We start from the raw sequence: 26,007 nt of genomic DNA, 5'->3' as shown, positions 1-26,007 counted from the left end.
TCTCTTTTTTTTTTTTTTTTTTTTTGTACCTTCCTTGGATTGCATGTGTTGTTTCTGTTTCATAATTATGTTGCCTGTTAGTTTGGCACTTCTGAAGATGCCTGAACTTGACTTGAGGGATGTGAGGGTTTTAAATCATGCAGCTAACCTGATCTTCCAGCTTTCACCCTCTCTGCTAACCTTTTTGGGTTTTTGAGAATATGACTTTAGCTATTTCCTGACATTTCCTCTAGGACACAATGTGCAGTATTCCTTCTCTTCCCACCTTCCCACTAACAAGAAACTTTGTCTGGATAGCAAAGTTATGGCAGTGTTGTTGGTAGACTGATGATGTTTGCCTCCTTACTGGTCCTTCCATCTTCTAATGCCACCCAAGTCAGGGACCCCGTTCTCTGTAGACAGCTATTTCTGCCCAGCTCCGAAGTAAAGACTATTTGCTGAGTGTGTCTGGGATATTGCTAGCCCAGGGAATTAGTTGACAGCTTAAAGAAATAATAAGGGGTGATTTAAGAGTTCAAAATATGTGGTAGTGATGCCAGAGATACGGCTGTTACTCCCTCTGCCCTGTGCTTTTTGTGCGACTAAGTCGTGTGATCTCACTGTTTGCTATTCCCACGTGCAAGGTGGGCTCCATGCACTGCCTGCCTCGTCCCCCACCAGGGAAACACCGCAGTGTCAGGGCTCCATGTAGCCCTGACCTAGGCAGGGTCCTGTGGACTGAACTGTAGTGCAAATAAACATAGTAAGTCAATAGAGCATTCTTGGCTTGGTTCAGAGGGCCTTTAAAACACATGCTTGCTCCTCGAGGTGCTACTTGATTTGGAGCTTGTTTCTCCTGGACAGATTCTTCTTTTAATGTCCAAGTAGTAGAGGTCCCGGCTATGGCCTGCTCTGCTGGGTGGTTTTCTTTTTCGTTTGTTTTCCTCTAATGGAAGAAATGCAATCTCCACGTTAGTTGTGGAATTGCAGGTTGTGTTTGCTGTGAAGCCCTGTTGTTCCTTTTAATGCCAATGTATTTTTCTTCCTTTTTTCCTCTTTGTAGTGGGAGGAAGTAAGCATTATGGATGAGAAGAACACTCCGATCCGCACCTATCAAGTCTGTAACGTGATGGAGCCCAGTCAGAATAACTGGTTACGAACTGATTGGATTCCCCGTGAGGGGGCTCAGAGGGTGTATATTGAAATCAAGTTCACGCTAAGAGACTGCAACAGCCTGCCAGGTGTCATGGGAACTTGCAAAGAGACTTTCAACCTTTATTACTATGAATCAAACAATGATAAGGAACGTTTTATTCGAGAGAGCCAGTTTGCCAAGATCGACACCATCGCTGCTGATGAGAGCTTCACCCAGGTGGACATTGGCGACAGGATCATGAAGCTGAATACAGAGATACGGGATGTGGGACCACTCAGCAAGAAGGGGTTTTACTTGGCTTTTCAGGATGTCGGTGCCTGCATTGCTTTGGTGTCTGTTCGTGTCTTCTATAAGAAGTGCCCGTTGACAGTTCGAAACCTGGCACAGTTTCCAGACACCATTACTGGGGCTGATACATCCTCTCTGGTGGAGGTTCGTGGCTCCTGCGTCAACAACTCGGAAGAGAAGGATGTGCCAAAAATGTACTGTGGGGCAGATGGTGAATGGCTGGTGCCCATTGGCAACTGTCTCTGCAATGCTGGCTATGAAGAACGTAATGGTGAATGCCAAGGTAGGATGAGCCATATTGTACTCTTCATTAGGGCTTAGTTGAATGCATAATTGAATTGGAGATGAGAGTAAATGGACTAAAGCCAGTAATTAGCAGCCCCTGTGGGATGCGGTGGGACAGAGGGGTTTAATGAAGAAGTCCAATAGCTCCAGGTGGCAAGGCTAAGAATTATGTAATGCAAAACAAATGATACTGCCATAATAGGCAGAAGGCGAAACACATTTTCTAGCAGGCGCCTAAATTTGAATTGGCTCACGATAGTCACCAAAATGTGAATGACTGCAAAACAGTGCAGTTGAGCTACTGTTGTTTAAAGAGACAAACCTTTACAGCTTTATTTGAAGTGAACTTTGTTAAGCGCAGGAAGTTCTGGCAAAGTCTCCTTTGGATAATGCAGTGGGGTAAAAACCAGTCGGGGAGGGGGGAAACAGGAGTTTTGGCTGGATTACTTCCCCACTTTGGGAAGGGGAAGTCTTTGGTGTTTTACTTGTTGCAAATTTTTAGCACTAAATAACCCTTTGATATTTGACACTGCTGCCTTTGTTAAATATTTTCATTTCTCAGAGGGTCTCCATTGTCAGCTTAATAATAGAGGTGCTAGGATACTCTTAGAAATGCTAAAAGTCTGCACCCCACCCTTCTACACACACCATCCTGTGTGCTGCAGAATTAGGGATTAAAGCTTGTATAAAAAACAGATTAGCCTAAAAAGAAAAAAACCTCAAAACCTGTGTTCTCTTCACCTCCCCTTTGTAGAAGAAAGTACTTGTAAAAGGTTAGGGAAGGAGAGAAGAGAGTTTATAAATAGAATATCTTTAGTCTCTGCTTCTAAACCTTTGCTTATATAAGCATAAATGAAAATCAAACTTAAATGGATTCTTGCACAGGTCAATGTGCTTAATTTTGGTGGCTGCTGAGTTGAAGGCGTTCAACTCTGTAGTGGATTTGGACCCATGTTTTTGGAAAAGGTTCTTTGGAGCCAGATGATTTTGCTTCACATCATCTTGGTGTGTTTTCCACTAGGTCTTTTATTTTTCATTTTGAGGCGGAGAATGAGATGGCAAAACAAGTAACTGACTGCTTTTGTGCTAGACTTCTAAGAGAACAGCATCTTTTGAATGTCCTACTTGATTTCTTTTAAATGATAATTTACAGTCAATATGAAGTTCGTTATTATACACTGAATTAAGCTTTAGCAGGAGAGAAGCACTAAGTATAAACTTCAGCTTTTGTTTCTAGTGTTTTTGCTTTATGGAGAAAGCCTAAGTGTGCCGTATTGGCAACAAAATTACCATGGGCTGTAGAGAGAACTGGCAAGATGAGCAGCATGATGACAGGGCATCCTGTCTGGGGTGAGTTGCTCTGTTTTGCTGGAACCTCGTGAGTTGGAAACCTGAAAACCTGTGTATTGTTAAACGTGAACATGTGGCTGTGGTGCTCCTGGGGAGAGCCACTGGTGGCTGGGGAGATGCTGTTACTTTCTAATAGCTTGGTAACTTCTGGGCAAAGCTGCTGGACACCTTTACAGCCTGGGTTGTCACAGAAGGAAGTGAATGGCAGGGGGGAAAGCATCTTGGTTTATTGTACAGAAATTATTCTGCCTTCTCCTAAAGGCCTGCTGGGCCGGTACTGGGGCACTCTGACACAGATCTACCATTTTTCAGTGTCAGTGGCCCAGATGTGATAAGACAATTGCCTAACAGATCCTGTGTTGCTCAAGGGAAATCTCTTGAGGCTTTGGTGGGCAGCAGTGATAGTGGGATGCTTTTTTTAATTTATTTTTGTGATGTTGAACTAGATCTTGAGGATGAATGTCAGCTTACCTCCCATCTCTCAGCTGCACCCAGGGAAGGCTGGGCTCAAGAGACCCAATTCTCTGTTTCCTGAGTAAAAGGAAGATCAGGCCATACCGTATTTACAAAGGAGATGGAAACGTTCTGTTTCTTGGGCTCTTCAGAGTGAAGTTGGCCTGTACTAGTCATTTTGAGAGGATTTGAGCCAGCATGTAATTTGAAAGTGCTAAACCCATTTCATCAGCAGTTATTTGTGGTTTCCTTTTCTCACATTTGCCATTCTTCAGCCAGAACAGTTTACTGGGAAGCTCCTCTTCATGAATTCATGAAGTTTACCAGAACTATGCAGCTTGCTCTCCGGTTTCTAGTGAGGCTGTTAAAGCAGTTTGGCCTTTGACACTGCTGAATGAAGCTTCCCCTTTTCTACCCCACTTAACTTCATAGTTCAGCAAATGTGCTGCTCCGGCAGGTTTTTGGAGAGGAGGAGGAGGATGAAGTGAGGAGGATTCCTGTGGTTTTGGTACAGAGGATTGCAGGCAGGGGGAGAGACTTTGAGTTTGGGAAAGGCTGTAAAAGGGTGCTGGGCTGGGACTGGAGTTGGTGAGCAGGTTCCACCTCAGTTGTTTTTCAATAGGTTGACTGTAGCAGGACAAATACAAGGGAAGGTCAGAGGTTGTCTGTTTCCTCATCCATCTTCCCCTGTGATCTGAGGGTCAAACTTAGGATTGATTAAGATCTTAAATGTTTGACAAAAGCTCGGTGGGCAGAAATAGTTTAGGCCACTGGAGCGGGGCTCTGTACTTGTTGGGAGAGCCATGGGAGGTGTCGGAGCTCCCTGTCCTGTCCTGGGACCTTCACCCTGCTGCACAGTGCTGGGATGGAGCAGCTGGAGCTTGGGTTGCCCTAAAAGCTGCCTCAAGTTCCCTCAACCTTCTGACTTTTAAATAATACATTTTCCTTGAGTTGCTTTTGCTTAATTTTTGATGTGTGTGTGTGGGAAGCATAATGAGAAGCCACTTCACATCTAAAGTGCTTCCTATAGTGGGAGTTAATGACTCTCTGACCTTGAACAGGATTTTTTTTAAATTATGTCAGTGATATGGAGATGTTTGAATGTGATGACAAAAAACTGCCCTTCCTCTGACTTCTATTTTTTTTCCAGCTGACTTTATTGATGATAATTGTCTTACTGAGCATCCATATATATATATATATGTGTGTGTGTATGCATGCAGGCATGCATGCAAAAACCCAGGTCAGGAAGGGAAAGGAGCCAAATATTTAATACATATGTATTTGGGAAGCTTCAAAGGTGTGTCACAGGAGTGGTTCCACAAAATTGGTTCTGATCAGTAGAAATATTAGGTGAGCACTGATTCTTTGCTTACAGCTGAATTTGTAGCTGTGAACTTGATGCTGAAAAAAACGCTGTTTGGGTTTTTTTTCTTACTATTTATTCTCCCCCCAAACTTCCTGTGTTAATGGCTACCCACTTCAATGTGGAATATTGTTGATGGAACATGGCTGTCCCAGCTAGTGGCACATCTCAAGGCTAAGGTAATTAGTGCTTTAGGGCAAAGCTGAGACATAAAATAGTATTAAACTTCACTTGTGTGCATCATTGTTATGTAAATTGGTTTGTTATATAGTAATATAATGTGGTTTGGATTTAGTTACGATTTCCTTACGATAAAACACATATCTTTTTAACTCAAAGGAGGAGGGGGGAAAGCAAGCAGGAGAGGAGAAAAGACAGATTAAAGAAGCAATAGACTGTAGCCATCTGTGATGATTTTGATGCTGTGAAATTACAAATCTCAATTTTAGACCTGCCATTTAGTATAAATATGTGAGACAGTTGAGATTTTTACTGTGATATTGTAAAGGTTATGAGAGCCAACAGCTTTGTCTTCATCTACACTTGCTTTTTTGAGTTGTGAATTGGCCAATTGGCAGAAAATCTAGTGTCATTTCAAATATGGCTCAGTCCTGGTTTCATATCACTGCTGTTTTTAGAATTTTCCTTCAAACTTTGATAAGAGCATCCCTAAGAAGTAATAATTTGAATGATAAGATTCTTTTTATCTTGGAGGCTTTGAAGAGTGGCTGTGATCGTTGAGAGCAGCAGTTCAGTGTACATCAGAAGGGTACAGCCTAATTATATTATTTTCTGTGATAAGATTTTTGGATGGTGCGTTTTGTAGGGGCGGGCAAGTGAAGTAATTTGTGTGTACTTTTCTGTTTTAGTCATAGACAACTTTTTTTGTCAGAATAACACTGATGAACAGTCTGGCTGCACAAAAGGGTAATCAGAAGGGTGACTAAAACTGTGCAGATTTGAGATTTCAGAAGGATTTTTTTCAGGTTGATTATTTTTGGCAGGAAAAAAAAAATGCACAGGCTCAACATGTTACATTTTAAAAGAATCTGAGAAGACGGAAGCTACCAGGAGGGGCATGGGAGCAATACTGAAACACTGTCTGAAGCAAATTTAGTTGGTTCTCTTCTCTGCTGAAGGAGTGATTTGGTTATGTTATGTTCTTGTGTAGCTCAATAGATCTTCCACGGGTTACTTCCTCTGATTTTTGTACCACCTGGTGCATTTAAAAACCTCCATTTAAACATCATTGCAGCTCTTTATTGCTTTCCTCCTCCCCGGCCCCCTCAGAAATCAAGCTACAGTTGTCAAGCAATTGTCCCTTCATGTACCTCTTGGAGAAAGGCTGGGATTGCTTCCTTCTGAATTCTCGACAAAATTTCTGCTGGTACACAGGGGAGCAATATCTGGTCCCTATTCTGCATGTTACTAGTAAAAAGCACAGTCCTCGGAATCAGAGCCAGATGAGCTGTTGTGGTGGTATGAATTTCATGTCAGGTTTGGATAGTCTTTTGTGGGGCATATAGACCATTTTCTGGTTTTTGTGTGTGTTTGTGTTGTTTTTTTTTTTTTTAAAAAAGGCAAAACAAAACTTCCCAGACACTCATCTTGTGTCTGATGACTTCAGTATTTAGATCTTGGCTGGGTAAGGGTTATTATCTGTCTAATAATATGCTCCACTGAGCTTGGTCTTTATTGCGCTTGTGAGAAGTGATTAAAGAAGTGCTCAGCAGTTACACTTCAGTCTTCTGAGACTGCATGAAAAGGCCCCCCAAACTTATGAGATAAATATCTTATCTGGTTTCGTTCCATGATGCCACATCCTTTTGATATGTTGCAGGGAGCAGGTGAGGTCACAGCTTTTTGTGAATCAGAGACAATTAACACTCCCATGACTAAATGGCCATTTTATGAATATTCAGAGCCTGCTTCACCTCCCTGGGAAGCAAACATGTTGGTTCCCTTCTCTTTCCTCCTGCTGGAGACTAAGGAAGCTCTCCCTGTGAATGGGGATTGGCAGCTGTCGGCCGCTTTGCCTTTTGCATGCAGCAAATTCCTCATTTACATCTTTTGTATACACCCTCATGCAAAGTAGCACACCCATTTCCCCATTTCACAAAGGAGATAAGAGTTTCCTTTGGAAACGCCAGCTAAAACCTCCTTCTGTTTATGCAGAGCTCAAAGATTTGGATTTTATGCAAATGGCTTCTGTTTTGATTTTTTTGATCTCTTTGTTTAAGAGATAGTGTAATATTTACACAGTGTGCTCCCTGTGGCTCGCTCTCCCCTTGACTATGAATGATTGTCACTCTTTCCCCAAGCTCTGCAGCCCGCTTGCTCGCTTCAAGCGGGCGTGTGGGAAAGTGCTGTGCTCTGAAACCCTGGCCGTGTTTGTAAAATGATGGCTGGAGGTGCGCGGAGTGCCGTTTCTCATGCCTGGTGGGGCTGCAGGCCCTTGGGTGTTGTCATCTCTAGATGTTCACTGGTGACCGTGAAGCCCTTTTGCAGCTACAACCTCAACTAGGGGAATGACCATCTTGAGGGGGTGGGACCCCCCTGCACTCTAAGTGTGTACACACACATGTGCCTGAAAACGGTGACGTTTTCTCTGTGTTGCGTTGACCTGCTCAGCCCTGGTGTAGTGCCCTTCACTTTGCTGGGCTGGCGGCAGAAACGGGCTTGGCCTATGGTTGTAGTTTGGTGCAAAGGGGAAGAGAGGCTGGTAGCGCTTGGGTAAACATGCACAAATGAACTGCTGTCTTTATTTATCGAAAGAAAATAATCTGTGAGAAAAGTTCTGCTTGCTTAAGCCTCATGATTACACAAGAACCCATATTTTATTTTATTTTTGGTTTTAGTGGCTTTCTTTTCTTTTTAACTTTTCTTTATTTCAACTTTACTCAAAATTGCCTTTGGCTTGAAATAAAGCTGAGGCTCATTAAATGCTCCCAAAACACAGGCTTGTTCAGAACGGATTTGTTGAAAGGTTTATTGATATAAGTTAGAACACATGGTGCACAAATGTACTGTATTTCTTTAAAGTACTGTTTTTCATTTTGTGTCTTTATAAATCAGTGGTATGAAATTGGGACCCTGATTGTGTTGAGGCTACAACCTATAAGAAACCAGAAGGGGGGGAAAAAAAACAACAATGGAGGGGTGTTCGTTTTTGTTGGATGTCCAATTAGTGTTTAACTTGAAGGTAATTTCACAGGGGTAGTAAACTGCACAGTGTGAAACCTCGCGGTGTAATTAAAGGAGGAAAGGCTCTTTAAAACAACAAAGGAACGTGCAAAAACTTTGCTTTTGTCTTAATAGTTACCTAGAAGGGGAGGTCATGCTGTTTAAAGTACAATATGGATGGGCTATTAAGGTTTAAAAAAAAAAAAAGCTATACTGTGCAGTTGGTATTTGCTTTGGCTTGTTTAGTCATGGATGCCTAGAGAAAACTCAGTTTGCTGATCTATTTTTTTTTTTTCAGATGGGTGGGTTTAAATCTCACTAAAGGAATCCTGTAAAACTAAATTCATCTATACAAACCCACTGAAAGGTGTGTTCGGAAACAGGCCTTGTATTTACTGGGGTCTGGGTGCCGCTCGGCACGGGCTGCTGAGCGGCTGTGGTTTCGGCCGGCTGTGTGAAGGTGGGGCTCCTGGCCAGGAGACAGAGGAGGAGGAAGGATGCTCTTGTGCTGCAGCAGCTGCAGGACGGAGGGAGGAAGACTAAGTAGCTTTTCCAGAGCCACACAGGATGTCTGTGGCTGAGATGAGACCGAAGGGAAGACTCAGCCTAGTGTCCTTGCTGCAAGATAGCTTCTCCCCCCTCCACTCTGGTTAAAAGGCATCGGTCACCTTTCTCTAATGCGTTACCCACCTTGCTCACTGGAACTCCTTAAAACACTGTTTGAACTAAGGCAATCGATAACTATTGCTTCTGCTTATATATGGGAATACTTCGTACAGCCACAGTACAAGGCTGCAGTACAGTGTCTTAATTACCCAGATAATCCTGTTTGCTTGTATTTTTAAACTATGGAGCGCTGGGTAATTATTCAATTCTTAATAGAAGGCAAATGGCAATGTAAACAATAATTAGGATGTTAGACTAATGCGCTTCAAAGCAAATTGGATTTTTTTCATACCGTTCAGCATGAAGTCTCATAAAGCTAACAATTTAGTGGCAAGGAAACAAGTTCCATTTTGTTCATATTTTCTGGTGTTATCTCTTCGTGCCTTGTTTCTGTGAATGTTTGCTCCAATGATGCTGCCTGCTCCAGAGCCAACATCGGGTTGACAGTTGGGTCCCTGCCGTTTGCCTGCGCTCTCCTGTGGCTTCCAATGGGCTTTTTGTCCCCTGTGGCCAGGGGTTAGAGGTCAGCGGCATCCTGAATTCCCTCCTGCCACGGGGGCTGGTGAGCGTGGAGGGCGGTGGCTGGTGCTGCAGGTGCAGCCGGGGCTCGGCTCGGTGGGTTGCGGCTGCCCTGGGCCGGGGTCCAGAGGAGCAGGCTGGACTCAGTGGCTGAGGCTCTTCCTTCATCTGGGTTCAGCTGCTCTTGCTTGCCAACCAGCACTGACTTTAGTCTTGGAAATAGAGACATACTTGAAGGGAGATTCAAGTTTTTGTCTCTTCAATCTTTGAAAGCAGGGTAATATGCTGTGGGTCAGAGCTACAACTCGTTATCTCCCTTAGCTTGGAGAGTGTTCCTGGTTTTCACAGCTCATCTCTGGTTTTACTAGAAGCATGATGTGAGCCACAAACATGGATGCAAAACACTCAATTGATTTCTGTTCTGTCTGCAAATCTTGTGTATGTAATGTATTTCAGTACTTCCACAGACCGTTAATTAAATCCTGTCATTGTATCCATTCCTCACATTGTATTTAGCCAGTGATCGAAGACTGTGTGTTGGTAGCAAAGGCGTTAGTCAATAATGCTGCTGCTTTCAGAAATATTTTAATAATGCCTCTGTCACACCGTGGGTTTTGTCTGGCCTTTGCCATGCATTCTCAGCGGTCTGAAGGGATTGAACAGTCGGCTTTATTTTCCCCATTATCAATGTTAAGAAAGGCCAAATGTTCTCCAGTCTTGACGCTGAATTACAGAAATTGAATTACAGAAATTTAATTTTAACTACATTTTACTTTTCTTCTGAGAAGTAGTGGTGGGGGAAATCAGTGGAACGCTTCAAGAGGTTATGGCTGAATTTTTTGATACTAATACAGGCTATCGTTATATTAAAGTACTTAAAGGGTGTGGATTTTCTGATTTTAAATCCCAGAGGCTTCTTGCCAGGCCACATTTTAATAGCATTAATTAACAAGTCTGTCTTTCTGTACATCAAACATCTCTGTCTGGGGAGCTGAAGAATACCAACCAGTGCTTCTCTGAACTTGGTGCTTGAATTCATTTGTTTTCAGTTTTAAGTGTTTTCTGCAGTTGAAAAAGACATCGCTGCTTTGAAAACAGTTTCCTTTTGAAGTGTCCAGCCGGGCAAGGACTGAAGCAGCCACTGGGCAAATTAGCATGTTAAAAGGACCAGATCAATACCTTCCCGTCGCCAGCTTTCCTCCGGGGCTGGGTCTGAGCAACCCTTGCTCGAGTCCGGCCAGCCGCACCCGTGCATTTCCGGGGAGCCATCAATAGCGGCGCGGGTTGCAATCAAGCTGAGACAGCTTGATCTAGTACCCAGGCTCTTTCAAGGATGGCCATTTGAAAATGGATTCGAGGGAATTGACAGCTTCGAGAAGATGAGACGGCTCGTGTAATTATGGAGAGGATTAGAAGGAAAGTGCAGGGAGAAATAGGAGATCAATCGTAGGGCACAAGTTGCCTGAACTCCCCTTCAGACGCTGGAGTATTCAGTTTTGTTGTACTTAGCTGATGTGTGTAAAAAATTTCTTTGGGCTTTTTTCAAGAGACAAATAAACACAAGTTAAAAAGAGCCTGTGTGGGCAGTCCCTACTGTTTCACAGAAATGCTTGGGGGCAGTGGCTGCTGGATAAGTATAGCAGGAGATGCTTGGATACAACAGTGTTTGCCGACAAACTGAAGATGGTTCTGGTTTCCCCAGTGTGCGGTCTGCAGCCACAGCCTATGTGCCTTCAAATGTGCAGCGGCACCCTCCAGGAGCTCTGGGTGAGATGCTCGCCCCTGCCCTTTGCTTTCTGGTGGCCGAACTCCTGTACTCTGACAAAGGCACCCCTGGGGCCTTTGGACAGTGCTCAATGTCTGTGCCTTGGTGGGAGAGACAGCTCCTCCACCCTTTCTTGGGAGTGGGGTGAGCATTGCAGGTTCTTCCTGTGTCCGTCAATGTTGAAAAAAACAAACAAAAAAATGGTTGCAGTAGTCAAAATTGCACCAGAGCCGTTCTGAAATAGAGCCTATTTCTTGAGAGGCTTCCTGTAGTCTCGCACACCAGAGATGCTAGAAGATAGCTGAATTCTGTTGCTGTTTCTTTTTAGTGGTTTCGGTATTTGCATCTTGCACATCTGCCAGCCTCCCCTTAATCTCTGAAGAACCATAACACAGTTATTAGGTTGACACATTTTGTCCACTCATAATTAGTTCTTGGATTTCCTCATGTATTTTTGTGGTGATCAGAAGTATCCAGGGTAGAGCTAATAAGACAGCTGAAATCAGGACCAGGTCCCTATATGTGCTCTACCTGCTCGTTAATCAAGGACTCTGCAGTTAATGAGAGTACTTTCCAGGTAATATTTAATCTCAGAGTAGCAATAGTTACACTTAATGTAGAAGAACTGTTTTGCAGTTGTTTGATGAAGTCGTTCCCATGGCATGTTAGAACTGTCCTCTTGTGCTAATCCCAGACACAGTTCTGTCATGCTGACCCAAATGTGGACTGCTTCTGAAAATCAAATCCATAAAAGATTAAAATACTGGATCCAATACTTGAGGCTGGATGTGACAATTTAGTGGGTGATGAGTACATGTGCGTACATATAGACGTGGCTGATAATGCGCTTTGAGGTTTGAAGGCCTGTCTGCGTGGGGAGGAAAGTTGAAAGGGATCAACTAAAGAGGTGAAGTCAGTGTGTATAACTTCAGGTGCATTGCTGATGACCTGTGAGATGATTTCCATTCTTTTTGGCTGATTCTACCTGCGTGCAGATCTTTTATCCATTTGGTTGATTGACCTTAAAATTCTTGGTGGTTCTTTGAAGATATGCACTTGGTACCCAGTTTTAATGTACCCAGAATTAATATACAACACACCCAATGGCTTGAAAGTGAGCTCAAAGAGTTGTGGGCACTGTGAAAGCACCTGCTTATAGCTTTAAGATAGATAGAGCACTTTGTTCTCCTTTCTCTCACACATTAAAATCCACCTACAGTCACTTGCAGTAGAGTGTGGAGTGGCAGCAGAAGGGAAAAGAGCATTGAGCATGGCCACAGCATTGCCAAGGAGGGCAGCTGGCTGGCTCCAGAAAGGGGTAGGAGACCTTGTCCGCTGTGAAAATGACGCTGGCTCTGGTGGTGCAGTGTCAAGAGCAGTATGTGACCCTATTAAGTATCGCATTTCCTTCCCATTAGGCTGCACTGGACAGTGACTGTGCAGTACTGGACCTTTTAGTTCAAGAAAACTGTAATCGGGGTATGGAAGTGTGAGAAAGGAGGTCTCCTCTCTTCCCTGTTTGGTTGGACATTGGTTTGTCCTTCCTTGCAGTCAGAGGACCCCTGTAGCTCTAGCTTGCACTGGGTTTTTTAACAGCTGCCAGCTCACTGTGGGGATACTGAGGAGAAGGAGCGGAGCCCACCATACTGGTCTGCTTCTTAAAGGGTCACTATTAATGCCTCTGTCTTGTGGCTGTACGTTTTAGCCAGTCTTCTGCAGGGATTGTGGTAATTTGACCTCTCTGTACACCTGTATTAACGTTTGACTTAAAAATGCACTGTAGCAGAGCAGGGACGAGACATTTTTCCGTGGGATTGTTGAGCTCTTTTAGAATGCCAAATGGCTAAGTTAACTCTTGTGCAAACACTGCCTTTTATTTGACTTTGTAATTTGCCCTTTGAAATACAAACATATTTGTGTCAATCAGCAAGTCTCCCTTCCGGAGTTCTGGTTGACCCTGCGTAAAGAAATGTGACTGTGCAATTATTAAAGGTGAGGCCTTCGTTTTAACAAATGCTGAGTAATTGCTATTCACTTGTCTCTGCACCTCTGTCATGATGGTGAACTGCCCCTAGCCCAGCTAAATAACAAGGAAGATACTTGTTTGGAAGGAATAATTCTTCAGAATTTGCTATGTGTCGGAAGTATTGTGTCACAGGGACTTGTAGGTAGGGCAAAAAAAAAAAGTTGCCTGTCTCAACTTGGAGTGCAGGAACCTTATTTAGGCTTTAAAATGCAATTAGGTCACATACGATATCTATGTCACTTGGCCAGAGTTAGAAGGGGTTGTCGAAGTCTAGCGGAGGGCAGAATTTGTCCATTATAAACTGATCTGAATTGAATATGGAAATATGATACTCTGGCAACTTACCCAGCACTTTTTATGATGAAAAAGATGAAAGCTCCTTCTCTGCCCTGCCGTAGTGTTGGCAGGTATTGGAAGAAGGCTCTTAATGTTTCTAGGAGCTTTTCCACAGCCTGGAGACTTGGACCTGGTTGGTGTCACTGCCCTGATCAATTCTGTACCGGGAAGTTGTCAGCCATGGTGACGAAGCTATGGATGAGTCATGCCAAAGAAATAGAAAATTGGACCTCACAACTGTTTTTGGAGAATAACCCCTGTCTTCTTCCAGATACTTGTTTTGTTGTTTTTTTTTAGTAAAAAACTTCTGAAGAACCAGAAGCCTGGTATAAAATCAATTTTATGAAGCATTACTGATGCTCTATAGAGATACCAAGATAGCCCAGTGCTGATTTGACCTGCTTTTTCTTTGTGTATTAGCTTATAATACCTATACCTTCATTCAGTCTGTGATTTCTCAAAATGAATTGTTTATTGCCCTGAGCTCAGCATCATGAATCTTGCAAACAGACCTTCGATAACAAATAAGTGCATGTGATAAGGGGAAATATGTTTTCTTCGAGAGCACTTGTCAATTTGTTCCTCAGAGAGGTTTTTTAGAAAGTAGTGGATTCTGTTTCACCAATGCACATCAACCAGTGTATTTTGGCCTTATTCCAGACAGATATAATTTAAGTACTAGGTGGTGTCTTTCTAAGTGATCTAGGCCTTGATTGATGAATTCGTAGCCCTCATGCAGGCTAAGGCATCCCTTCTGCCTATTTTAGCCCTTACTGTCCAGCTCCCTTAAGGAGTTCAAAGTTTGGACTTGCTTAGAGTTGAAGATATCTTGAAACGTCTCTCGCTTTTCTTCTTTAACCAGAGGTGTGTAGAAGTTGTCTGTAAAAGATGGAGCTGGTAACAGGGCAGGAAATGATGGGCTGAGATTGCAAAAAGAGAAGGTTAGGCTAGACATGAGAGGGGGAAAAAAAATTCATAATCACAAAGATCTGTAGTGTCAGTGCAGATTACCTGGGGATGTGAGGGAATCTCTGCACTTGAGGATTTTCAGAATGTTAGTTAGACATCTAGTAGCACGGTTTAAGTACAGGTTATTCTCCTGTGTGGCAGGGGAATAGACTAACTGGGGTCATGTCCAGCTTCATCCCTTGTGGTAGATGTTCTTGCGCAATTGCTATGGGATGACTATCATCTTACAGCTGAAAGGTAGCTCTTGAGGTCTGACCTAGAAATAGAGACATAATTGTGCTGTCTCCTGACCTCTTTTTTTGCCCCCACGAGGTTTCTTGGCTGCTAGAGTTCTTTCCCCACGTTTCGGTTTTCCAATTAACCAACCAGCTAATTTCAGCTAACCAGAACCCTCTTTAGGCATCCAGGATACCTCTCTCTGTTCCAATCCTCCACAGACCAGGGCGACACTGAATGGGCCCTGGTTTTTCTGAAGAACTGTGGCTCTACGTATGAGGTTTGCAGCTTCATTTTACTGGCCGTAGTGTCTCCTTATCTGAGCCCATGGTAATGATATGGTATGGCAGGGATGCTGCAGAGCAGCCACGAGGAGCTCTGCCTGTTACTGGCTCACCCGGAAAGACAAGCAGAAATGCTGCTTCCGTCTGGGTCCTTCCTTCGCCCCCGTTTGTAGCAGTACTGCTTTCATCGCTCCAAAACAACATGCAGTCTCTAACACTTCAAGAAGCCCAGAGTAGATGTGTGTAGCAGATGCGGTGCTGTGCGTCTTGCTTTGGGAGTCTGTGCTGTGTTTTGGCTTAATTTTGCATTCCCTCCCACGCACCTCAGATACTTGGCAAATTTATCTCAGCTTGTTGAAAGATGGCCTCCCTCACGCAGACGGAAACCTTCTCTTTGCATCCAGGTTGGTTTTAATGTGCAGCACATGTACTCACTTACAAGTTGAATAAAAAGGTACCTACTGAGGAGATATTGGCTGCTCAGGTGCAGTCCTATATCTGTTGGGATGCAGAGAAAGGATATTAAAATTGTTTACGAGGTCAGAACTATAGCGAGCCTTGCACCACCTTTGAGTTACGATATCATTACCTGAGCTGCGAGAACCAAGAAATAAAACCTTTTACCATGAAATACGAGGAGTGCTTATGACTTTGGAGTATAGAGTGGAAGAAAAATGTACACTATGTCCTAGTACATTTTTTTGGTTCAATTGCAGTGGGTTTGATTTTGCTTACTGGTGACACATACAGAATAGGTATGGCATTAGTTAATAATGTTTGTGCTACAGAAATGCTCCTTTTACTAGTTCATTTCTTTTTGGGTCATGCCAGGGCAAAGGTGCCTTTCTAAAAGCAGTAAATTACTCAAGCTTATTTAAGTAAACTTGCTATTACTTCGCTACCTGGTACCTGCACTGTTGCAAGTCCAGTCACTTGTATTCTTTTACCACATTGTTCACCTAAAGGATGGGAAGCACAGTTTTTCTTCTGCTATGGTGTAGAAGGCATTATTATGTTTAGACCAAATGAAAAATTGCGCTAAAACGTTGATGTAATAGAACAGAGATTGCTGAAGCAATATTGATTACGCTGATTATTCTCAGATGAGAGTAGCTAGCAGCTTACTTCTGTTATGAGAACCACTAGCAGTTTTTTAAAGACTGAAAGCAGTTGGTATCTTTATGCCCTATAGATAGCGATCTATCAAAACATATTTTGTCAGTTCTTATATGGTCCTTTATAGGTACTTGTCTCATAAGTCACTTTTCTGGCATTAAATAACACTATTACAAAGTTAAGTATCTGCAGAGCGAGAAAGACTTTAGAAGCCATCAACAAGTGAGAAGAACGTGTAGGTGTAAAAACTGGAATGAATGTGGGGTATCGGAACAGAAAGATGTGCTGCAGACGGCAGGAGAGGCAGCAAAGACTGTCCTGGGAGAAGCTGAGAGACAACTGCCATGATGAAAAGCAGTATATTCAGCAAAATTAACTTTTGGTTTCTTCAGAAACTGTATTTTGTGGTCTTGCTGGTCTACTGTTATGTCAATAACTTGCATCAAAACTTGCTTGAATCAGAACATCTGTTGCGGCCAATGGAAAGACTCCCCTTGACTTTCATGTGCTTTGGATCAGGCCCAAAATGCAAATACAGTTTTTCTCTCATCCTTTGAAGTCTTTAACATTTCATGGGCTCCCTTATGTTATTGGTAATTTGCACCAGAGGTATTTTGCATGCAAATGAAATTTCGGCAGTAACGACGACTGCATTTGTGAATATGCATGTAAGTGCGCACACACAAATATCAGTAAAGCAAATTTTACTTTTCAGTATACCAAACCAGAAATTTCTTGGTAATAGTGGGTTGTTTATAGTAACTAGAACTGCAATCAGATGCATTGACAAATGCATGTAAAAGACTGTATAAAACTGCCAAAGTACATTTTGATATGTCTATATAGAACCAATTGATTTTCCTTTTTTGTAGCTTGTGCATGTTAATGCATGTTTTTTATATGAAACTGGCGTTTGTCACTAACTTGTTACAGCAGTGTAGATGTCATAAATTTAAATACTGTAATTGAACCTGAATTCACTATGGTTTTATTTACCAGATCAAAGAATAACTTCAGCCTACAACACTCATTTTGTTTGCTAGTGTAAACTCATGAGCTTAGTGAAGTGCCAGAGAAGGATTATTCCTTTGAATTATGTGAGTGCTAGCAAATCTCACGGTTTTAGTTTTTAATAAATTGGAAGTGTATTTTGATTTTAGTATTAACATTTTAAAGTTTCTTAACTCATAAAGACTGTTGTTGTGCTCTGAGGAGTCTGCATGTGTTATTCTGCAATACCAGAGCAATATCATACGGCAATAAAATACGGCAAGTTTAGGGTGACCCCATTTACCTGATATTAGGACCTCACTCTATCATGTGAAGGGAATGAAGGTTCTTTGCCCCCTAGTACCTCTGCAGTTAAGTGTCTGGTGTTTTTCAGACAGGGTTATGTGGGCAGCATATTGACATCTCAAGTTGTCACCTGTCCTGACCACTGGGATGCTCGTCCTCATTTAAGGCTCATCCTCCCTTGTCTGTCTGTTTCCTTTCATCCTTTTCTCCCCTAGCCCTTTCTGCCTGAGCTCTCATTTGCAGGGCAATCCTGCCGAATCCCAGCAGGTTCAGCTGAAGTCGCATTCCCCTGCGGACTTGTGCCAAGGTCCTTCAGCCCTCCGCGGAGCAGCTGGCCCTACCTGTCCTGCTGTATGGCGGCTGGGTCACCTTTACTTCAAGGCCACAGCCAGCCAGTGACTGGGAGGGGAAAGGGGGAAAATAATGTGGGTTTGTGATTGCCCTAAGATACGATTAGGAACACCTTTCCACAGAGAAACGCCTGAGTATTGCAGGAAGGGCTTGTCAGTGCCGTTGCCTGTTAGGAGATCGCTGCGTATGACTGGAAATGTAAAGAATTAGTCACTCTCTTTGTACCTCAGGCTGTTATTTGAAGCTCTTGCTGGGAATGTCATTGCAATAGGGAGGGATTAGCAGGAAATAAGGGCTGGGGTCAACAGTGACAGCACTGAGTGGTGAGGAAGGATGCTTCGGAGGTGCCAGTGCTGAAAGCCCTCATCACTCAGGGGGCGAGTGCCAGGCAAGCAGGGAGCTCGTGGCCTAGCGAGGTGTCGGCTTGGATCGAGTTGGAGCTTCTGTCTGAATTCCTGTGCATCTATTTGTGTGTGTAAGAAAGAGGCACATGAATAATAAAAAATTGAAAGTGGTCTTTTGTAGACTGACATGTGGTTGCTCAACTCTTAAAAATGAAAGTCACCAAAAAGATTTGTCTGTTGTCAGTGGAAAGCATTTAAAGGAAAGAACTATCTTTCTGGTTCTCTGCATTTATTTTGTAGTGATTTAACAAAGTTTCATTTTGTGAAAGAGGAAAGACAATGTAAGGTGAATATATGAGGGGGGGTAATGTTGCAAGCAATATTATGTAGCTGCTGGCTGTACTGGGACAAAATAAGCTGGGCAAATGGAGGTACTTCAGCTGTTATGGGTAGCAAAGGTTTTTGACTAACACAGGTCCTGGTCTAGAAAATACTGAAGGGCAAGGAAGGAAAGGAGTGGGACTATGGACCAGGCTTTGCTAAAAGGTGCATTTGGAAGCTTTATAAAAACCTGCCTCTTCCCATGAGGCTATCCTCCGCCTGAAGTGCCCTGAGCCTTGCTGAGTCAATGCCTGCAGACCCAAGAGTAACGAAGGAGGCAGAGGGCCTCAGTAGGTTTTATGGTCCTGAGAAGCCAGTGCCAATGAACACATATCAGAAGAAGCCTGAGGCTGCCTTGTTTAATCCTGGAGCTGTGGGTTCTTTGAGCAACCTCTGACTTCAGAGGGGTACCGCTCTGCTTCCTTCAGTTGCTCGTACTGCAGGGTGGTGCTTGAGCCACTCTCAACTTTCCCTCCCCGGCCTTCTTCCAGGCGTTGCTCAGGGCGCAGCCTCAGGGAGGGCTTCAGGTGAGCGGGAGGGAAGGGTGCAGTGGCATTCATGCAAATCCCCAGCTGCTTTGAGCTCCTCTGTTCAAATGCAAGCTGTGGAGGTTTCTGATTCATGGGCTGTTCCATTTGCTTAAACATCCTGCTTGCTTTTTCTGAAGGCAGGTGGTGTCCCAAATTACTATGTAGCATAGACTCTTTAATATCATGAGTTCGAGGGCTAACTTTGATATGAGCTGCATAAGCAATGAATAATAGCTGCTTCATTCCTGGCGGAGGCTTGGCGACGGATATTGGCAGGGAGTATCTAGTTAATTTTTGAACTCTGTTCCTCCATCCAAAGTTAAAAGCCGATCCCAAACTATCAATGACATCTGGCACATAAACTACGTTGTTAAATCTCAACCCATCGGATTTTGTGGTTTGGGGGCACTGCTCAAGCCATACTGTGATACCGGAGCGTACTTGAAATTCACCTCACAAACATGCTGGTGTGTTCCTAATTCACTGCCACCCCTCTGGAGGGTCAGCAAGTGACCAGTCAGTGCAGTGAGAGCTGGGGTCTGTCTAAATTAGCATTCCAAAATAAGTGTGAGGTATTGCCCAATTAGTATACTCTGCATTACCGAAGACCATGAACAGCCTCTTCTGTGAGGGCCAAAGTTGTCTCTATAAAGAAACAATACAAAAATGTCTCTAGATATGCATGGAATGCATATTGATTATTTTAAACACTATAAAAGCCTTTCTTGTTATCTGGGAGACCAAGGACAGTTGTTTTATTGTACCGAGTCTTACAGCATCTTTGAAACTTTTCAGCTGCGTACAAGTCTTGAATGAGAATGATCTTCCAAGTCTGAATGACATACAAGTTGTAAGCAGTATTACTATTGCCAATGCAGAAGGGGGGATGGAGGGAGGAGGACGGTCCTCCCAGTAATGAGACGGGTTTAAAATTCAGAAATTGGGAGCTTACATGCTGTTCTTTGCAGTTCGGGGTGGGGACAGTTGTTTGTTTGTTTGTTGGGTTTTTGTTTTTTTAAACCCACTGGAGAGTATTTAGGTCATCATTCCAGGCTTTTTTCACTGCCAGGAAGGATGTGCTTTGACTTTAAGGTGAGAACGACAGTGCCCACTTAATTGTCTTTAGAGAGTGAGATTTTGATAAAACAACGCATACCGCGCAGATCGTGCAGCAAACGCCTGGTAGCTGCCTTCTGGCCCATAGAGTGGCACCTAACGTAACCACAGTGAGATTTAGTGCGGTGCACAAATCTGGTTTCTTGTGTGTCTTCTCAGCGCGCAGCCCTTGGGTCTGCTTCTCCTGCCTTACAACTTTTATATCAGTGAAACTCCACTAATGATGAGAATTTCAATTTGCTGCTTAAATTGATGTTAATGTCAATGCGAGGGGACTCAGACCATGTGTTATTAGGCTGGTTTTACGAGAGTAGTGATCAGGCTGTTGAGTCATTACATCTACTTTACGCTTTGGATTTTAATTGCTTTATGGAGCTTGTTAATTTTTGTTTAGTTCGCTGGTAGCTTATGAATGATAGTCATCTCTATCAAAAACTGCCACCAGCTCTTTCGTCACTACTTCTGTATAGTACCACAGTTCTTAGAAACATGCAGGCAGGATTTATCCTGGATAACTATTACATTGTAGCTTCAAAAATACCATTATGCTTTGTTTTGGCTTGTTTCCTTCTCTCTGTTAATAGGAACAGATACAACGCTCAGAACAGTGTGAGCAATAATCAGGATGTCTTAAAGATCAACTAATGTGGGAGATAAAACTACCCGGGTGACGTATTTATAAGTGCAAGCAGTAATAAAGCCGTATGAGAAGTCATTATCTCCACATTTTTAAATCATTTGTTGAGAAGTGTATTACTGTTTATTTAAAGTATCCTTAGCTCCTGGGAATACACAGCTAGAACGTGGTATGCAGGTCCCTCTGCGTGGGGCTTGCCACAGGCAGCTGTTCTTTCACCTCGCCCTTCATGAGGAGTTTTAGACTTTCATTTCTGGGTTACCAACTGCCCTCTCTCAGTATCACGCATTCACCTTAGCTTTCTAAAAATGCAGTGGCAAATCAGATTGCATTAATGGAAAATGCTGTGGCCTAGAAAACAGCTTTTACTGCTGACAGAACGGGCTGATGAAATCTGGGATGGTAAGGTATGCTATTTTTGCCTGTGAAAAGTGGCATTTTCTGAAGGTTTGCTGAATGCAGTAATGCGATTTCATGATCTTCGTTGTTAGTCATCTCTAGGTGCCGGTGATGGTAATGGACGTTGTTAATGTTAAACATTTAATCAGCTGAAGTATATGTCTGTCTGCTTTTCTTTCTCAAAATTTGCAAGGATTGTTACCAGTTCCATGTATTTTCAAAAAAGTCAAAAGCAGCTCAGAGAATGTGAACAGAGATCTGCTAAATCCATTTTAGAAGCCTATGAATGCAAATGAATGATTATGTGAAAAGAATTTAGTCTTCTCACTGGCTAAAGAGGTGCTTGCAGTAACCATTGGCTTGTACTGTCTTTCTCCAACCTTGCTGTGACTGTTTAATGAGGTCTGATTCAGACTAATTCCCACAATCTGTAGGTTTTATTCCCTGCTGAGTCTGGAATATTTGGATGTCTGTTCAGACATATAGTTTTCTTTTTAATTAGCACATCTGGTTGGGTTTTTTTTTTTCTTTTCTGAAGGCCACAACCTCTGTCCCAATCCGGGCAGGTGAAATTTCACAAGCACTTTATCATGGCTCATACCTCAAGCATCCGGACACACCTTTCTAATTGTCATTTATATCCGCCTGTCATTGCCTCTGGCATTTGCTGAGTTCACATTTCCACGTGATTTACTGCAAAACATTTTGTTTAACAGGTCGCTAACACACACTGACAGGGAAGTCCCCCTCAAGAAGCTGAAATAATGATTGCCTTCATCTCTGCTTTCTTGAGGTAGATGCTAAAAAATCAATCTGTTGGTATCAGTGCTTTAGACTTTGTAAATATGAAGAATTCTTGAAACTGGAAAACTCTGACCTTGAATCTGTGAGTGCTTTGAATTGCAAATGGTTTTTGTCATGGACTCTTGTGTGTGTAACAAGGTGGACGAGCTCTGAGGCAACACGTTTAATCCCCAGTTGCAGAATTTTGAGTGCAGTTGGCTTATGAGTCAGCAGCAGCTCTGCAAGTGTTCAGGTAACTATTACAGTATTTGGATGCTGAGGTTGCTCCTTAACAGCAGTTCTGGGAAACTTTTTAATATATGCGGGCAGCTGCCGTGTCTTCTGGACTCTTGCTTCCTTGGTCCCTGTCTGAGGGTTCCATGCTCAGCGGGGAAGGAGCCCTGCTGGGTGCCCTTCGCCCGTGGCCTCTCACCGGGGCACGCTGCAGCAGCAGCCTGGTGCGGGACACAGCCCAGGCAGGGAGGCTCCCGTTTCGCCTCCATGGACCCGGGAGGTCTTCAGCCAGGGGTCTTGGTGAGCTAGTTTTTAAGGCCATGGATGAGTCCAGTGTAACTGTTCCCATGTGGGAGCAGCTTTCCTTCTTTCCTTGCTGCTTTAAGGCAATCTGGGTAGGGGACATCTAATTTAGGCCTAGAATTTGCTCTCCTTTAGTTAAATATTCAAACCCCGTATTCCTCTGAAGCCCTAAAATTACTGTGCCAATGCACAGTTCTGTTTGTGTATTTCAGAACAAAGTCACTAAAGCATTTACAACGTCAGAACCCACTTAAAGTTGACAAAGGTGATTCGTATGGATCATTCAAAAGATTGCTTATGTCCCATAATGAGTTAGGTGCAACTTAAAAAAATAGCTCTAAATGACACATTCACAAAATGTAAGCAAATGCCTATAATAAATTTAGTGCAAACCATCTCCCCTCTTCCCCCAGTTGGTTGGTGATATCATATTTGGGGCTCTGCATGGCACAGTGCAAATTTACTGTCCCATTAGTGGCTGCTGTTCGGCTGCACCTTCACAAAAGAAAAATAGGTCTAGGAAATTAACTTGACACGTCAGATGTGCTATAGCTAATTCATTGCAGCCAGCACTTTTCCTCCTGCTCCGCTTAACTGCCTCAAGTGTTGATTATGTACAAACTTTGTGTTTTGGTTCTGTTAGAAATTCCTGGATTTGTTTATTTGAGTGGGTATTTCTCAATGAATGAATGGAGGCAAGAAAAAGCGTTAAGTGATTGCAAATAAGGCCTAATATGCTGATCTGAGCATTAGTTTTCAAAAGAACAGGTTCTCCTATGTTTTTTGATAGGCTAATAAAGATTTTGGTAATCAAGTGATGAAGCGCTTGAAAACTGAAGCAAATGGTGGTCCTTGAAGGACTTCTGACTGGGGCAACCTAGCAAATTCACAGTGAACTCTGTTTTGGTGGTCAAAAGCAGAACGCAAGTAACCCTTCTGTGGGGTGGGCGCAGGGGAGAAGTCTCTGGTGGCTGTAGATGGCTGCTGGGGCTGCTCTTGAGGATCATCCATGTAGTTGTATGGTGCCTTACTGTATGAAGCTTGACAGTCACAGGAACACCAGGAAGGCAGTGAAGTTTTGCAGGGTGGTTTTCTCTAGTTTGAGATGAATCCACTGATCGTTGACAAGGACAGAGAGGAAAAGGAGAACATTTCTGCTTCAGGTCTGTTTGGCTGAAGTTTGAAAGTGGAGGTTACTCTGTGTGAATTTGGGATCTCTTGAAAAGTGAAAGATAGGGGCTGAAAACAGAGGGTCTTGCATACACCAGTTAAACAAATACAGTTGGGTATGATCACCTTGTCAACAATATTTTAAACCCTCACTCTCCTAAGCTTGTCTTAGATGCAATTTGGATGCTACTGATAGCATTCTGTTAATTGTTGAGGCAAAATTAAGTCTTGATATGGTTTAGTGAGAGTAGATAAAAGTAGCGCTCATAAGAACTATGAACTGATAACTTATCGTATCAGGAAGAGCGCGGGGCGATCGGGGCGGATGTGAGTCACACGCCAGCTCCAGAGCATGTGAAGCCTTGGTGAGACTTGCCGCCAGACTTTTTTGCTGGAGTAAATTTTTGTGGCCTGGACTGAAGTCAGTGGTGCTTTTGGCCATTTCTAAATAGCTCCATGGTTGCCACAATTAATGTCTTTGTTTATTATCTTGTGCTAATTTACGTATCATGTAGATATATGAATAATAGCTCTATCATGTCATCCATGAGGGCCTCTGAGCCAAAATGAGATCTTATTGTTAGCTTTATTTGCCAATAGTTTAGTCGGAGATGGATGCTTTTCCAGATTAGAAGCAAAATTGTGTTCGTTTTGTCACTTTCTCCTAATCAGCAGCTGTGCGACATCCAGCAGGAATTTGAAAGGAAGCTTTTCTTCCTCTGCATCACCATTGCCAGGGTGCAGGCTCTGCAGGCGGGGCTGTGTCCTGACCTGTATCGCAGCCCGTGGGCTGTGCCCTGCGGGCACCTGCACTGGTGGCCAGGGGCGCAAGGGGCTCAGGGCGGTGTGGCAGAGCCCTGCTGGGGATGGCTCATCAGCTGTCCCTGCCGGGGACGGCACTGGCCTCCAGCAATCTGCATGGAGAGAGGGAAGAAGCCCACCATTTGTTCATCTATGCAGGCCAGCATTAACCCAGACACCTGAGAAGTCTTAATTTGCTTTAGTGATTGGGTCAGCTATGGGCTCATTCCTCATGCTGAAGCTGATCTTGTCTTGAAACTGCATTATCATGCCTTGGTTTGTGTGCAGCACCCAGAGTGCGAGCTGCATCTCCCCCAGGAGCAATAGGCACCTCCACTGTGTAAGCTTTCAGCCAGTGTGGTTTTGCTCCAGTACAGATGGATTCATACTCTGGATGCTTCACCTGGAGCGAGCAAGAGGGCCACTGCCTACCTCTTTCTTAATTGATCATTTCCACTGGCTTACTTGTGTGTCTGCTGAGAGCCTCCCTGGAATTGCCTGGTAAAGGCTAAGCTGGGGGAGAAGAGACCTATCACAACTGGTTTTGTTCACGTCTAACATGAGTTTCTGCAATTCTTTGCCCCAGGATTTTATTTAATTTAATGTATTTTTTTATGTAGCTGCTCATACAAAGGGAGACTTTCTGCAGAACTCTTGAAGAAAAGCTTAGCTTAAAGCATTCATCAAATGGCTGCCTCCATAAACAAAGCTACTTTCAAATTTTACCAGGTGATATGCTCATTGCAGAACTGGACCAAATCCTGCACTCTTAGAGCAGCAGCTGTGTTGTAAATCTGTGGGTTATCTGGACCTTGAAGACAGATGGGCAGAGCTGTGATACAAAGATACCATACATCAGCTAAAAGGAATTAGTGCATGATGTGTCTTGCGAATTCAGGATAGGCGAGGATTTAAAAACTAAGTCCAGCTCAAATTGTAATTCTTCTTATCCAGAACTCACAGCAGCCACTCATAAAACTGGTATATCTCTGGCTATTCTTTTTCTGAACCTCTTGCTTACTAGGGTTGCTAAAACAGGTCCTCCAAACCAGCCTCTGGTTGAGGGAGGCACATTCAGTGCCTTTCCTTCACTCTGCAGGGAGGTGTGATGATGAGAAGAGGCACTGAGTGCGGGCTCAGGGAAGACATCTGCTCTCTGTAGAGCAAGCACGGATGCACCAGCGTGGTGGAAACCGTTCTGAGTGAACCTGAACAGGGTCAGCAGTGTAGCCTGGATCGCAAGTGTGCTGCTTTCCTACTCCTCCTAGATTGGTGCAGTGCCATGGCTGGCATCTCCTTCAGGATGTTGTGATATGCAACTTAACAGGGGTTCTGCTGCACTGGTGTTTCTGTCATGACCTAACATTGTGCTTCAGTGCTACAAGCGATATGCTTCTCCGCATATAAATCTCTCTCTTGCTTTTATTTATCAGTGATAATAGACTGTCACAGATAAATAAGCATGTTCTCACTTGACTTGATAATTTACATGGCATTGCTGAAGGTGATTTATAATTTATACATGGAAAGGATTTGCTGATCTCATTAATAACTTTCCAAACATGTAGATAAACATGCTATTGCTCTGAATCAAGTGAGCTTGAAACAGCCAAGGTATTCACCTGCAAGGGCTTCTGGCACTCCGCTCTTTCCCAGACAACAGAAGTTTGACAAAAGAATGTGGGAACTGCCAAAACGCGTTTCT

General features: G+C 43.4%; 1 protein-coding gene across 1 annotated transcript in view; it reads left to right on the top strand.

Annotated features, from left to right (window-relative positions):
- EPHA4 (EPH receptor A4) overlaps positions 1-26,007 on the top strand; it is a gene marked incomplete at its 3' end in the record, with an annotated part of 103,351 nt that overhangs the window by 5,332 nt on the left and 72,012 nt on the right. The window contains exon 3 of the mRNA XM_082003822.1: positions 1,043-1,706. Coding sequence (XP_081859948.1) covers positions 1,043-1,706 — 664 coding nt within the window. The remainder of the gene's footprint in view (positions 1-1,042; positions 1,707-26,007) is intronic.

Source organism: Phaethon aethereus, assembly GCF_964289735.1.
Source record: "Phaethon aethereus genome assembly, chromosome: 9".
NCBI lineage: Eukaryota > Metazoa > Chordata > Aves > Phaethontiformes > Phaethontidae > Phaethon > Phaethon aethereus.
The sequence above is the reverse complement of the archived record's forward strand: the minus strand, read 5'-3'. Positions and strand labels throughout refer to the sequence as shown.